Here is a 16282-nt window from a genome sequence, read left to right on the forward strand (position 1 = left end):
TATGTCAGTTCATTCTGTGTGCTAACATACAACACTCTGTAATGAAATGTCCAAACACAAAGAACTAGAGGAGAGAATACACCTGGCAGTGAGAGATTCAGTAGGAAAAAAGCTTTGCAAGCCTAATGTATCATCTACAGAACGTGACACCCAAAATACCTTCTATAACACAGATGTAAAATTCTAAACACTATGCACTGTAAAATTACAAACAAAGCCAAAAGGAGACCAACTAGCAGTGTGGTATGGTGGACTTTCAACCCAGTTTGTATGGCATTGCTATTAAAACATCAACAAAATAAATCAGTAGTCAAGTCAGACTCTTAGAATCTTAGCCCATAGTGAACAGTTCTGCCATGTTCAGAGATTGATTCTTCACTGAGAAGAAAAGAAATCCCCAAAACCAATACATTAAGAACCTCAGAAGTTCCTTTGTGAAAAGCTAAAATCAGTCTAGTAGCATGGTGTTTTTTCTCATCCTGAGTCCTGAGCAAGGCTCCTAAATGAGCTGCTGTTGCCTGTAGTCTCCAGTGGCCAAAAGAAATTCCCATTTGAGGTGAAATGCAAGAAAACAATATGCCTTTTCCCTGGAAAAGTATGTCCTCTGACTGCATCTCCAGTTCTCATCTCTAGCCAGTTTGGTTGTAGGGTATCACAAGAGCTGTGACAACCTGAATTGGCTGTAATCCCTTCAAGTGTTAAAAGCCTATTCCAAGACACTACAGTAAACCTCTATCTCCCAACATGTGTGGTCAAAATCTCCTGAATAAAATAAATGAGAAGCCCAAGATATCTCACAAAATGTACTTTTATTTATGCATTGAAAATTAGCCCTGTACTGCAGCCCAAATATCCCCCACAGCACCAGTTACCTGCAGGAAACTTGGCACACAGTTTGAAACACAGACCTCATAGCTAGAAATATTAGCAAAAAAGTGGGGAGGGAATAGAGGCAGTGTTGGTACTGAAACACAGTGTTAAGGCAACAGGTTATCCAGGCCACCTGAATCCAAGCCTGTGAGTTTTAATCACCCTCCCTTCTTCCCAAAGACCACATACTTCTCATTTGAGGACTAAATTAGTAAATACATACATAGAAAGCGAAGCAATTTAAGAGTGGCTGATTTTCTGACAGAATTGGTTTCATATAATTAATTTTTATCCCCATAATGCTTAGGAGCTGCTTGATTCTGAAACACCAGGACGGTTCGTAGCACAGCCATTCATAAGGTTGTTACTGAAACTTGATTCCTTGAGCCAAAGGCAAATCTTTGCTGTAGTTGATTGTACTGAAAGAGAAACATGAATTTAGAGACCACACTTAATCACTGAGACAGATTATGCAGTCCACTTCCTACATACAAGCTTCTGATTCCTGTCACATCTAAATAAAAGACTTCTCAAAAGCAGTTTGCCTATTTAAAATTACGAACTAACTTAACTCCTGTTTTCAACATAGTAACCATGTACAGAGAAAAACCACATTTTCTATTATCTCTTCCTTTATGGTGAATCTTCTTTCTCTTCATCTATTTAATTTCTTACTAGGAAAACATCCAGATAGAAAAATCAAGGTGGGATTTCTCATGTTCATAAGCCTTTGGATGGAAAGCAAAGACAGCACAGGTAAAGGCTATGGAAGTCAGCAGAGGATACTAATGGTCATCCACTATGAGCTGTCAGATTTCTGGAGAGATAACCAATTCAGCTCAATCACCTACCAGAGGCAGTAGTGGTGCCCTCATGGTCCCCTCACTGTAGTAGCAACTTAGTGTATTTCCTGACAAGTTTCAGTAATTTTTCAGATGAGTTTAAAATCAAGAAAAAGGAGGGGAAAGAACCCAAAACCACCTTATTTTTTTTCCTTTGGAAAGTTAAGAAAAGATCTTTATAAAAACCCTCCAAATCTTCTACTATGAATGTGAAGAAAAGGCAATTACACTTATAGATGATTATCTCACATTCAGTAAAGATAGTAGCCTTGTAGTCAAGGATTCATATATTTTGAACTTTTGGAAGTTCATCTGTAATATAAATTTATTTGGTCTGTCTTACCAAGTAGATCGTCTCATATAAAGTTTCCATGAATCACTTCCAGATTCTCTTCCCCCACCAGTGTGCTTTTCACCACCTGTAGCAAAAACGTTATAAATTAAAACCTATTTTTTGACATGGGAATCTGGACTAAATCCAGGAGGTAAGACATTTTAATAAAAATACATGGGAAAAACTGTTCCTTTACCCTTGTCCTATATCTGAACTAAATTACCACCCCATACAACACACAGAGCTAGCACTCTCCTCATGCTTGATGCAAAAAAATATCTGCCTGGAGTTCAAAGTCGCATCATGCTGGCACCCAAGGACTTTGTTTGAAAAACATTTTGTCTTAACATGAGACAAGAGTACAAGAATGTGCTGGTTCTTGTAGTGTTTAAATGGTAATGTAAATACTTCTTCTTCTACCCCCTCACTTCCTTAAGTATACACAAAAAGGAGAAATAAAGGCAAAAATGTTCATTTAAAGACTTTCTCACAAAAATACTATACACTGTACATCTTATATAAACCTGCAAATATACAAAAAATTGCTCAAGATTGTTTAAATTAAAACTGTTTTAAACAGTTTTCCACCTGGTTATATCTTTAAACACCTCCAGAATATAACTCTGAGTTACATTCCTTTGATGGAGGGGAGGAAAGGAAATAACATGTGCAACTTTTAAAAACCAAATACAGGTATTTTTATAAGTTTAAACCCAACTACCTCTAATCAATATCCATTCTCTGCTAAAGCAGTATGATTCAAAATTAAATTCATTGATTTCTTCACATTTAGTCATTTAAATGACTAAACCTTGAAAAAGGAGACCTGAAAAAAGCACAAGTAACATACCAAAAGCACCTCCTATCTCAGCTCCACTGGTTGGGATGTTAACATTCACAATGCCACAGTCAGATCCCTTTGGCCTATAAACAAAGGTAAGACACAATTCCTCCTTAGGATCAGGAAAGGCTCTCTTCCTAAAATGAGGGCTATAAAATGCTCAACGAGCATTATGCATAGTTTTACGAAGGACATGAAAGACTGTGATCTTATGCCTCAGGAAAGTATAAAAGTAATTTAAATTATACCCGAGCCAGCGGAAAATCCTTCCCAAATCCTTGGTAAAGATACTGCTGGAAAGACCTTGTTTTACTTCATTATTCCAGGCAAAAACCTCCTCTTCCTCCTAAAGGGAGCATGTGTCAATGGTTAAGACGTGGCTATCCAAAGCAAAGCAGTTACAAAGAAGCACTGTGAGAAAAAACCCAACATGCCACAGCCATAATGCAAATGTCCAGAATGGCAGTGGGCAAATACACATGTACCACGTCAGCAATACTTCCACTGCTGCACAAAACACAGTCTGCTTTTGAACAGATACAATCAGTATCAACAATGAACACTAACAATAGAAATCTATTCCTGTACAGATTCTCATCTTAACTCCAGTGCTCTTCGCATAAATGCAGCCACACAGCAAGGTGAACAGTGGATATGTCACAGTGCAGAATAAGAGCTACCACTTCTTGAAGTGCTGGGACAATTGCACGGATATGACACACACATCTGAGATCTCTCTCGTGACTCTACTGTTACCATCCTTGACACCTGTTTCCCCACTGTTATTTTACCTTAAATTTCAGCACATACAGTATGGGAGCAAATGTCTCAGTGTGGACAATGGGCGCGTTATGAGGAAGGCCAGTCACAATGGTTGGTTCAACATAGTTTCCAGGGCGGTTTATAACCTTCAAAATACATAAAAAATAACTAAGTAAGTTCCAGTCAGCATCCAGCTTGGTACTAGTGTAGGAAAGGAATCCATCATGGTCTGACTACTACAGCTGAGCAATCAGAAACAGAAGGCCAGGTAGTCTGAGTAACTTAAATTTTATTTATTTAAGTATTTAAAATACAGAAGCATAACTTATATCTACTAAGGATGTAATCAAATTGTAAAGTCTAGCAGATGAAACTTCCTTTCTCCTACTTGTAAGCTACTTATAGAATTTTAAAGGTATAAAAAAGTTGCCAATGAAAGACAAGAAGTCCCAGAATGACAAGTCAATGTAAATTAAACATCCTGTATGATGAAGATGCACAAGTAGTTGTCTTGAATCTCCAGTATTTCCTCAAGTTTGATATTGTGAGGGACAGAACTGCAATTTTCCTTTGTTACATGTTTGACATTTACCATTTAAATTGCTGTTTTTATTTTCACTATTGCTTGCAACTGGGGAGTGGTGTAAGAAACAGCCAAAAGCTCTTAACCATTTCTTGGAGGAGAGAGTAGCCTCCAAGTAGAACTGCCTTTACCCTGAAGACAGGATTCCAATTCAAACTGTCTCAGTCTGACTAAACTACCATCCTGTAGTGGCTGACAGGACAAACTGACATACAAGCTTGGCCTTAGTCATCATGTTATTGTATTTTTTTTTCCTAGAGCACAAAATGTAGCAGGGAAAATAAAAGTTAAGTTACCTTTCCACCACAGACCACAGAGCCTCCCTGTTGTTTTGCTTGTTCTACTGCATCAAGGAACATTTTCACTGCTTCTTTAGTATGAAGAGGCCCATACAGAGTGTCAGCTAAAAACAAAAGATTCAGAAGCATACTTTCAGCAAAACTGCATATGTTTGCCAATATTCCTATCACGACGTCTTGGGACTAACTGTTTAATCTGTCCAGGATAAGCAGTATTAGCCAGATTCTTCATCTTCCTTTCAGAGTTTGTATTCTAAATAAAAACAGCTATTTCCACCCCCTGGTAAAGTGCTAAAATTAGATAGTTTGGATGTATAATCCCATCAGAATTTAAACAGAAAGAAACCAACAGCAACTTGTTTCCTAAACCCATGATTTGGAAATAGCTACTTACAATCCCATGGATCACCGATGCGGACCTGGGCATAGGCCTTGGCAAGCTTTGCCACCACCTCATCATGGATGCTTTCATGGAGAAACTAAAATGTGGTAAGAAAGTTGTAAGACAGCGCAGTCTATGCAACTATTCCTGAGGTACTACTGCACTTTGAAGGGGGCTGAATGAAGAATAGAAATAGTGCTGTTCCTATTCAGCAAATCCCAAAGTTAAAAAGAGACAGAGGCCTTGGCCTCCAAACAGCAGCAACACCAGAAAATGAAGATGTAAAATCTTCACCATGAAGATTTAAAACAAGCCAAGAAACAAAAATCTGTTTTAATTTTACCCCATCTCAGATCAGTGTTATCGATGTGCTCTGTAAACATTTCAGTTTAGTGTTCTAGAACATTCAAGAAATTTTATTGCTACAGTTTGAGGAATCACTGCCCTTCCAATACACCCAAATCAATTAACCCACATCCATTTTGGCTAATATTTACCCAGTCAACCCAACTCTGAAAAGACTATACAGACACTGGCTGACACTCTAACACCGTTAAACTTGTTGAAAATGATTGGTTAAGAATTACTAACAAAGTAGGCAACACACACCCCCTTGCTTTGCTGAAATATAAACACTGCACCAAAATTTGCAGCAGTCACAAGCAAAGCTCTGGCAATGAAAACAGAGAGAAATTTCTGTATGCCAAGTAGCATTCTCCTGGCTTTTAGTATATTTAGAAATACATACAAACAAACTCTTTAGAGCTAGAATTATACTGGACTGAAACTATGTTCTTATTTTTCCACCATACTTATTTTTCACAAAACAAAAATGTGTTTCAAATATTATTTGTTGCTCTTCACAATATTAGGAATTGTTAGGCATTTTCTGAGCCTATTTGGAATTAAGATAAAATTCAGAGCTACCCAAACCAGACAATACACATTTATTTACTCACCAGCCTTCTAGCAGTTGTGCACCTCTGGCCTGCTGTTCCCACAGCAGCAAATAGAGCAGATGGGATGACTAGGTTCAGATCTGCATCTTCAAACACTTAAAAAAAATTAAAACATGATCATGTTACTGAAGTAAACAGGCCATTCACAACACTTAAGATGCTAAACAATATTAGAAACTGACAAGTTGGTCAAGAAGCATTAGGAAAAGTTGCACTAGCACAGCATGGTAAGATACAAAGAAACACCTTAAAGCTCCTACTATTTCTCTGCAGCTGGAATTAGACATATGCAATTAGACATAAATGTAGGTTTGAGCTACTGAAGAGAGCCTTCTGCAAGAGTCTGCAAATAATTTCAGCTTCCTTTTAATTCAAGAAACTACAAACAACTTCTTGACATTTCTCCACCTTGTCCATCTCTCACTGAGAAGTTTATCAGCATAAAGTAGCAATTGTAAAGTATATCCAGGTGGCCTTCCAGAAAGCATAGCTAAAACACACAGGTGTACAGTAATATAAAATGTACAATGAGCTGAACAAATTCATCTGGCTAGAAGACATTGAGATGTTTTATAAAGCTCAAAGGATTCCCAAAATACCACTGAGCTTAACCAGCCCCACAAAAGTCTCTTTAAGCATCCAAAACTACTATTAAGTTTGGGACAAAGTCCAACCAAACAATGATTATGCAATTGTTCAAAGTCAATTCCAGGCAAAGTAGGACTTTGATATGAAAAAAGAAACCACTTCCAAAGCATAAAACAAGTTTATACTACTGGCTACAAAGCAGCATAGGGAAAAAGAAGGACCTGCTCTAATGTGATTTTCAAAAGAGTAGATGAAATATACGTAAAAAGCACATTTGTCCAGAATATGAGAAAGGTGAAACAAAAGGCAACTGCATAAGAGGACAGCAATTTACATATTTATCAAAATTATATATTCTTTCCACCATGTTGCTCAGCTTTGTAGTATTTATGTTGTTCATCTAGGAACTGGATCATACCCTAAAGAACTTAAACCTGAAAAATGCGCTACTGAAATAAATGCCTGCGTGCTTTTCTTTCAAGTATCATAAGTATCTTAGACTTCATATATATCTACTTTTACTCTAAAACCCTCGAAGTATAGTGCTCACGAGATTACATATAAAAGTGCAGTCAGGCATTGGAACAAGCTGCCCAGGGAAATGGTGGAGTCACCATCCATGGAAGTACTCAGAAGGTATGTGGATGTGGCACTTGGGGACATGGTTTAGTGGTAAATATGCTACTGCTGGGTTAAGACTTAAGAGTCAATCTTAGAGGTCTTTTCAAAACTTAATGATTCTACAACTAGAACTATCCTAAAATCAAGCTTACTTAGTTTAGCATTCTCCACAACCCATTACTGAAGCTTACTGCTTCTCTCATTCTGTTCTCCTCTTCAACACTGATTACTTAGAAGACCTTGGACTCTCACATTTTATTTTAAAACACTACCTCCTCCACAATACCAAAGACAGAAAAGCCCACAACATTCTACTATTCCATATGTACTACATGTACTTTTAAAAGTCCAGTGTGGCAGGGAAAAACAAACAAACATGCCAGAAAAAAGGGACAATTAGCTATAAATATTTGCAAACTAACTTCCAAATATCATCTATGGGACTAAATTTCTACAGTGCATATTACCAATAATGGCATTGTTTCCTCCCAGTTCCAGCAGGCTTCGACCTAATGAAAAAGACAAAATAAGTCATGCCATGCACACATGTATTGAATGCACCTCAGTCAGTGAGGTCACCTTTAACTAGAGCTAAGCTTCATTAAACGTACTTTTCCAGATAAACAAAAGATTTTAGAGACCACAGTCAACTCTTGCCAAAGCAGAAAATTACACCAAATACTACATCTTATCACATGTTGTGAAGATACCTGCACAGCAGTTATGGCCCAGAGAAAGGCAAAAAATAGCATTGGAAAGAAAAGATGAAAACAGGAAAAATTTACAGCATAAACAGTGCAACATAGGTAAAGAATAAGGTCCTACAAAGATCAAAAGGCACATGAAATTTAAGTAAGCTCATTCATTTCCCCGGCAACTGTTTATCTACAATCTGAGGGAAAGAATCCTGACCTACATCTGCGTGAATATTTGCTATCTGTTCTGGTTTCTGGGGGGCTTTTTCACATTTATATGAACTTCAAATGTATAAAATGAAAAAAACATGTTTGCAAGGGGCTCTTCTTAAAACTAAGAAGTTAGAATCCAGCAGCTGAGATTCTTGCCTATACACTTTTAAATATGTAATAAAAAAACAGCACCTCAAAAATCACTTTTCTACTGTATTTATCAGGAGTAAAAGGTGAGGGCGAATTCATTCATGTACTCTATTCACACTGCAAAAAGATCATAAGCTCTGGTTGTTCACCCTGACAATCTCCATACAATCAAACACTAATGAACACCACCACACCCCCCCCCCCAAATTAATTTAGGACTATGGATTTGTGGGTAACATGGAAAAAAAATCTGAGTTGTAATAGAAGTAACTGAAAAATGCCATCTGTATCTCTGAGCAGTTTCAAACTCCCATTTATCCAAAACAAAAAAGAGATAGCACAGCTGAAACAAACTGTTACTTTAAAATCTTATGGGGCACCACTGCCTTCACCCAACATGGAAAGAAACAGAGAAGAACCCACACACTCACCAAATCTCTCCTGAACCATAAGCGCTACTTGCTTGCCCACTTTTGTGCTGCCAGTGAAGGACAAGAGGTCCATCCTCTCATCTCTTGCCATTGCTGTCCTGCACAATGGGACACAAAGCACTGTGGTCAACAAAAGACATGCGGACAGAAAAGCAGCTTGCACCTTCCACATACATCAGCTTCAGCCAGGGAGATCCTTAAAGCCAGAGCCACTTCTTTGAAACATCAGGTGACTGAGCTAATGGCAGGAAAGCTGCTTCTTGGCCAGAAAAGAGGAACAAGGCTGTTTCTCTATACTTTTTCAGGCCAAAAAAAGCATTTTGTAGTAATTTCAGTATTTCTGTAGTAATACTGAAACTCAGTCTAAAGTATATTGTGAGACTAGCTCCAATTGTTATGATCCATAAGAAAATATGCAAATCTATGACTTTTTTTAATGCTTGCCACATGTTTTGCTTTCTCTTAAAATGCTCAAAAGATATATTTGAATGTGTGTTTGTACTGGGAATTTCCACATTGTAAAAATCCAACTAAGTGATTTGGATTGTACAGCTTCCAAGCTGTACAAGATGTATACATCTATGAGCAAGTGCAGAGTCCTGCATGAGCTCAGAAAAGGGGAATTATTCTTTTCCACAACTAATCTAAAAGGCTAATGCACTATACACTGAAAACTCTCAATAACATGGTAGGGGGACTTTAATATCAGCTGTATTCCTTGGGTGTGAGCATATGCAGAGGTACAATATTAACATAGTCATGTCTCTTCATTAAGTATCTGATAAGTTCTTTGTTAGCTGCTGATCTCACACCAGCAAGTAGACATACGTAGTATATTTAGCACAGGGCCAGAGTTTCAGACCAGCTGATAAAAATCATGGCAACGTGTGCATGTACTGGGAACTCCTAGACACCAGAATAACTTTATGAGAAGTATCTCAAAGAATATACCTTACCTCCTATAAAGGTTCACAAAACACAAGAAATGTTACCTACCCGATGTCTGCTCCACCACAAACCAGAGAGCAGATTGCTCCAGGCAACTTGTTATCCTCCAAGACTTTGGCAATTATCCTGGAATCAAAGATGTAAAAATGTTAAAGATTTCTGGCAGGTGCAAATAGGGAATGAACCATTAGAACTGGCTGGAGGTTTTGGGGTAGTAGTGATTTGGTTTAATTGTTCTCAGGCGTTAATATTCGATCACAAGACTTAGTAATTACCTATTTTAAGGAGCCTACTTTTATTTAGTATTTTAAAATAAATGTTACTGGTAATGCAGAATAAGTATTTAAAATGCTGATATAGAGTAACAATAAACCTAAAGTAAGTATCACTATGAAATTTATTCTTTGGAGAAGTTCTCCTTTTTATTGAGATGAAGATCAAGGAAACCAGAACTCACTTTGTAACAGCAACACTAACAAGGGATGTTGTAGGAGCACCCTTCCTAAAAAGAAAAGAAAAAGAAAAAAGGGTTACATTATCTTCTTATTCTTTCCAATTCTTTAAGAATAAGAAATAATTCAAATAAGCAACTTTTATGGTCTCTGATCTACAGCACACTTTGATTAGGCTCGTTTTCAGGTACAAATGAAGACAGGAACTCAAGCATTTCCTTCTGCAGCTGAGCATTCAGAACTTCTACTGAAATCCATGTGGACAAGGGCTAGGCCAGACATTAGAGCGAAGCAGGTAGATGAAAGCAAAGCAGGAGATGGGAGAAAAAGTAAAGCTACTTATTTAAATTTTTAACCTTAGCTGTATCAACTCTGAATATATTAACTACCACTGTTGCAAGCTCTCAACCTGGGTTCTTTATTCACAGGCCATTGGCTAAGTCCTGGATGCATCTGTACCTTAGTACCTCAAAAAAGAGGTTACCACAAAATAAAAAAAAAAAAACGCTCAGACTACAAACAGACCTAAAAATAAAGAGAATTTAAGCCCACATTAGACAGAATCAAATATCCCGAAACACCTGATACTCAACAGCAATTTCATGCCTGAGTTAATAGCTCTCTAATTTAAAAATACTGTTAGCTGGCTGGAGAGCCAGATCTTACCAGAGGCAAGCATTTCCACAAATCATTGCAATTGCACTGTTCCACCCATAAACTGCCACGGGGAAGTTGAAGGCTGTGATGACTCCTACTAACCCAACGGGATTCCACTGCTCTATAAGGGCATGGCCAGGTCCTGAAAGCAAAGCCACAAGAGAATGCATTCAGCCATTTCATGTTGAGGCTTTTTTATAAAGGGAAAATACATAAGCAAGAAACCTAGCACCACTCTTCAGTCCACCACAGCATTAGCTTGTGAAGAGCTGTATTATTTGTGCTCTGCAGCTTACCTGGATCAAGGTTAGCTAGATTGTGCAAAAACCTAGTGACCTCACAACATAAAGTTTTATTATTTTAGCTATTCAGTTAACATAATGATGACTGTGTGCTAATCAACAACTGACAAAGAGGTCTCTCCTTTTTAAGTACACTTCCAAACCCTTTACATACTTTCCTCTACCACCTTTCATCAATAAAGAAATCAAAGACAACCTAATGCTTCAAAGAACAGAGAAAATGGATGGACTGACCTGCTTATCTGTCACTTTATTCTTTACTTCATTAGCTGGCACTACTGCCCACCACATCTATTCCTAAATCTCCCTAAATGACACACAGAACAGAGATCTTGCTGCACTACCAGACCATATATTTAAGTTACACCTCCATATCTTCATTTCTTTAAGAAAAAAAAAAGAAACAACAACAACAAAAAAAAACACAAACAAAAGCGAAAAAATAACACACATACTTACTTTCTGAAGGCAAAATAGGTCCACCAATCATTCGGGACAAACCAACAGCGTAGTCACAGACATCAACATACTCCTGCACTTCCCCAACACCCTCGACAAAAATCTTTCCCATTTCCAAAGAGACCTGAAAAAATTCATATTATGACAATTTTTTTTACAAAAATCCCTTGGATCCCAAATATATTTTGTATCCCACTAATGTCAGGTGTTTCTACTCACCAAGTAAGATTTTACCACACATTTTTTCATCAGAAAATCTTCCCACTTACTCACAACTTAAAGAAACAACACAATGGACAACTGGACAAGGGCCACATTCCAATACAACAGGAAGAAATTAGAAAAGGAAACAAATGAATAGAGAAAAATTTAAAAAAAAACTGCTGGAAGGAGTGTCCAACACTAATGAGATTCATATGTTTAGATCAACAAAACCTTGGATTTACTTCAGCACGCTTGCCTACATTGTGGGCCAGGCAAGGAACAAGTTGGGAAAAGCGGGATTACTCTGCTCCAGCAAAAGAAAAGGGCTACTCTTTCATAAGCAAACTACTCATTTTACAACATCTCACAGTGAATTTGAGAGATTTTGTTTGCAGATACTGCTGAAAATGTGTACACATGTTTAGTATTTTAGTAATCTGGGATGTTTAGGATCAATTTTTTTTTCCTGAAGTCAATCATAAACTACATCCTTCTCTTAAAAATATGTTAGACTTACTCAGTTGAAATATATCGAGAATAAGCTGGTATTTGAAGATATCTTCACCCAAAAGTGAGAAAATTTAGGAACTGAGAAATCACTTACTTATCTCCACTCAATTTTCTAGACATGCTCTGATAGCTAGGTGTGACCTTCATGCAGATATCACCTACCACTTTACACTGATGATTGTACTTTAAAAAGGCTGTTAAATGAGGAATCAGGTTCAAAGCACTTCCATGGGATTCTTCTCTCCACGTGAAGGTTAACATAAAGATGACTAACTGTATTTCTATGACCCCTGTGGTCATCTCAAGACAGAAGGAACAGCCCCTATCTGTGACCAAAAACAGAGGGGCATCAGACATATTTACTAAGAAACACAGCAGTGGGTCTGTAAGTGCAGTAGAAAGACCTGGATACTTCACCAGGGCATGGCAAGGCAAGGCTGGAAATTTCCTACAGCGTATGAGAAAGATGAGTTTCTACATAGTTACTATTTACATATCCTTAAGCCAGGCAAGGTCCTAAAACTTGAATACTTACTGCACTTCTTTCACCCTGAAGTTCCTCTTCAATCCTAGCAGAGCTGAACAGACATATTATCTATTTGGGAAAACTAAGAAAATGTGGCAAGAAGCCTTAAGTTTTGGTCAAGGAATATAGAGCAAACTTCTATCTGTCCACACTCACCAGGGGAACTGTACTGTTTTTGAATACAGGAGCACGTTAGCACTCTAACTCCACCACAAAAACTGTGCTGAGGAAACAACATCAAGGGAAACAGCAGAACAAAGTTTTGAAGGTTAACAATATGGGCTTGACTACACATGGAGTTATTCACTGACAGCTGTTTCTGAACAGACAGGCAAGCCCTGTATAAAGAAAGTGGAAGTTCCCCACTTGTCTCCTTTTCTTCCCTAGCAACTAGCAAGAGTTTTAAAGGAGGGGTCCTTCAGCCTTGCACAGCACTGCAAGATCATCTCATTAAGACCATCTCAACTTCAGAAGCCTCATGTTTCCACATGTCACTTGGCAAATTCCTGCAGATCATGAGAAAGAGCTCAAGGTTAAGAGCTCTGTATTAAAAGAAGGTCTTTTTCAGGATACTTTTAGTATTAGAAAATGCCCTATCTGACAGACAAGAGAGAAAATAGCAGGGCAACAGTTGCACCACTCCTCCCAGACAGGCCCATAATAAATTAATTTTTCTTTTCCTATTATATATTGTCATTTCATAGAATCACAGAATCATAGAATGTCCTGAGCTGGAAGGGACCCATAGGGATCATCAAGTCCAGCTCCTGGCCCAGCACCATCACCATCATGTGCCTGAGAGCATTGCCCAAACACTTCTTGAACTCTATCAGGCTGCTGCTGTGACCACTTCTCTGGGGAGCCTGTTCAATGCCCAACCACCCTCTGGGTGAAGAACCTTTTCTTAATAACTAACCGAACTCTCCCCTCATACAGCTTCAAGCTGTTTCCATGACATAATACTTTTTAAAATTTTTTCCTTCTTTTCAAAATGAAAACTTAATTAGGCAAGCTAACAGAACTAACAGCAATTATTTAACCATTACCAAGGTTAGTATTGCAGAGAAAACTGTTAGTATCACTGAAAAAAAACCAGTTTTGAAACAACCCTTACCCTCATTCCCCACTCCCCCCCAGCCAAAAAATTTAAGCTACTTCTGAAAATACCTTACCAAGCTTCCTAGAACTTTGATTTTTTGTCTCAGGGCATCACCAATCTGTCGCACTATTTCTCCACGTTTAGGTGCAGGGATCTAGTCAAAACAAAACAGAAGAATCTATGTGAGATTCAACATCTCTAACTTCTGCTGTATATATACTGCTAGTTTTCTGTCCTTGTACTAAGCAATCACTGACTGCTGTGTTTTTTCCTTTATCTTCCCAAGATAAAGGAAACTAACGCTGTTACTTGTTCATTTTTATCATGTGCACTGCTTTACAAGAAACTGTTTTCTGTCTCACAGAGACTGATAACATTGCACACATTTTGTCTGTTCAAAGCTTCAGTTCCACTGAATATTGCCAGAAGCATTCAGATTGTTAATTCTGTTACTTCTGTTCATCTACTTCACCCGCAATGCCACCAAACAACCAGCTGCACACCTCAAGAAATGAGCTTTTTTCATAGAAGTGCATTTATTGGTTTCTGAGCCTTGAAGCATACTTAATGCCACATTTTCATACTTTCTTTCAGTATGATATTTAGTTTGTTAAAAGAAAAATTAAGACACACAGAAACCTCAATCATGAAAATATTGAGCTCATATACCAACCCTTAATAGATTTTTTTAATGTGGTATCAGTATGGTAAATAATAATCAATAGCCAGGATCAATTTGCAAACCATATGCAACAGGATTTACAGGATTAGAACAGGAGTTCTCTGTAAAAACAAGACTGCGGAGAAATACATAAACCATGCAAGCATATCTCTTTACAGACAAGTAAAGTAAGCTCATTACGAACAACAAAATTCACAAATTATTAACAAATAGCTTTGAGAAAAATTCTTCAAGAAACATTTGATGTGTTGATTTTGTATGTGTTGGATTGCTTTCAGATTATTACCAAAAATGTTACAAGTCACCAACATTAGACTCACAAACTGTAACAAAAGTACATGTACTAACATATCCTGAGAAAGCTGTTGTGTTTGTCCTAAACTTTGTTGTCTTCAGACAAGGCAAACTACTTTGATGGCTAAAACATAGAATGCTTTCAAAAATGCTCTCAAAATCCAGGTTTCAGGTTCTACCAAAGAAACACCAGATAGCTGTAAGAACCAAGCCTGGCACAGCCATCAACAGAGTGGGTGCTGGCTGGACACAGCTGGTGCAGCTGCACCAGGAACTACAGCCAGCTAAGGAAAAATAGCTTAGCTACTATACACAACATAATACTAACGCTTTTGAACAACACAGTTGTCCTGTGACATATCAAGTCAGTGGGTGAACAAAAAAACCCCACATTCATAACTAGCAGTCTTCCTCATGCCATGAGAACAAGATGATCAATACATGTTACACATCCAAATACTCCACAGAATTCTCCCAGAAGAAAGCAGGCGGTGACAGGAAGTGAAACATGCATAGGGATAGTTTACTTGCTACAAGGTTTCTGAACTTCACCAGACCTGTTGGGAACAGCTCACAGGCACACGCCTCGGTAACTCTGCCAGGGTTTTCAAAACAAACTTATCCCACAAGTCCATGTCCTCATCTTTGTACCCCAATGGTACCACACACAAACTGTCTGGGTTTGTTTCTTGAGGTCTCTATTGCAGATTTTTGCTTTAGAGCACCTCACACAGTATGAACATATTTTTACACCTCCCCCAGACAGGGGAATTTAATAGCCTGGCTCTGCCAGAGGTCTGTAATAAAAGGAAAGTCTCCATTAACTTACATCAGCCCAGACCTTCCATGCCTCTTTAGCCTTCTTTACTGTTTCTTCATAATCCTCCAAATTACCCTACATGAAGAAGCACGTCAAAGTTAGGAAAATCAAAACCCCAACAGAAATGCCACAAAAAAGCTGCATCCAACTCAAGACATTTTTATAGAGTACTTGCACTACAGGACACCACTTTTACAGGATGTTTGTATCCTGACACAATTTGGCCCGAATGACAAGTTGTTTGAAGTCACTGTCAATGAAAAGAACATGTGCTGCCTAAATAAAAAAAAAACAAGACAACAAACCACCATTTTCATGTTAGAGGAAGTTCCATATAAAATAATGGTTTTATACATGTTTGTATATATACACACACGCACACACATATATATACATCCTACTCCATCAGCCTCACTGGGCATCAAGGGCTAGTTGCGTCCTAATACACAAAAGGAGTAGGTTTATACAATAGTGCTATTCTTACACTAAAAACTTTCACAAATTTACTACTTGAATGCCACGTTGCTCTTCTTCCTACTTCCCCCGGAGCACTCAGCCACAATCTGCCCCTAATCTGCAACTCCCCTAGTAACAAACGAAAAGGGAAGGGAGGGACCCTTGCTCTTCCCTTTTCTGCTGGCAAGAGTGCGAGGCGGAGGGCTGGAGAGACAAGAAGAAAAGAAAATAAAAGAAGGCAAAAAGCCTGTTTTTCTTCCCAGGAAAGCCGCAGGCATATTGCCAGCAGCAGGCCCTGGCTGC

General features: G+C 38.1%; 1 protein-coding gene across 1 annotated transcript; it reads right to left on the reverse strand.

Annotated features, from left to right (window-relative positions):
- Positions 1-790: 790 nt before the first annotated feature.
- On the reverse strand, positions 791-15640 carry ALDH7A1 (aldehyde dehydrogenase 7 family member A1). Its single transcript, XM_017728318.1, has 16 exons — positions 15533-15640; positions 13801-13881; positions 11389-11512; positions 10637-10769; positions 9976-10020; positions 9567-9644; positions 8571-8668; positions 7549-7590; positions 5873-5967; positions 4926-5010; positions 4529-4635; positions 3679-3795; positions 3136-3233; positions 2897-2970; positions 2056-2131; positions 791-1289 (listed from the first exon to the last, which is right to left on the reverse strand). Exons 3-16 carry the CDS (start codon positions 11498-11500, stop codon positions 1235-1237), a joined length of 1215 nt encoding a protein of 404 aa, XP_017583807.1. The 5' UTR covers positions 11501-11512; positions 13801-13881; positions 15533-15640; the 3' UTR covers positions 791-1234.
- Between the last annotated feature and the right edge of the window lie 642 nt (positions 15641-16282).

This window comes from Corvus brachyrhynchos, unplaced genomic scaffold (assembly GCF_000691975.1).
Source record: "Corvus brachyrhynchos isolate BGI_N302 unplaced genomic scaffold, ASM69197v1 scaffold90, whole genome shotgun sequence".
In the NCBI taxonomy this organism is placed as follows: domain Eukaryota; kingdom Metazoa; phylum Chordata; class Aves; order Passeriformes; family Corvidae; genus Corvus; species Corvus brachyrhynchos.

Bases quoted from the DNA above. Each gene is read 5' to 3' on its own strand.
- ALDH7A1 (XM_017728318.1), bottom strand. From the start codon at position 11,500: ATGGGAAAGATTTTTGTCGAGGGTGTTGGGGAAGTGCAGGAGTATGTT. The intron at 9,645-9,975 runs GTGAGTTCTGGT...CTTTGATTCCAG, and splicing joins GTTAGTGTTGCTGTTACAAA to GATAATTGCCAAAGTCTTGG. The intron at 5,011-5,872 runs GTGAGTAAATAA...ACCACATTTTAG, and splicing joins GCACAACTGCTAGAAGGCTG to TTTCTCCATGAAAGCATCCA.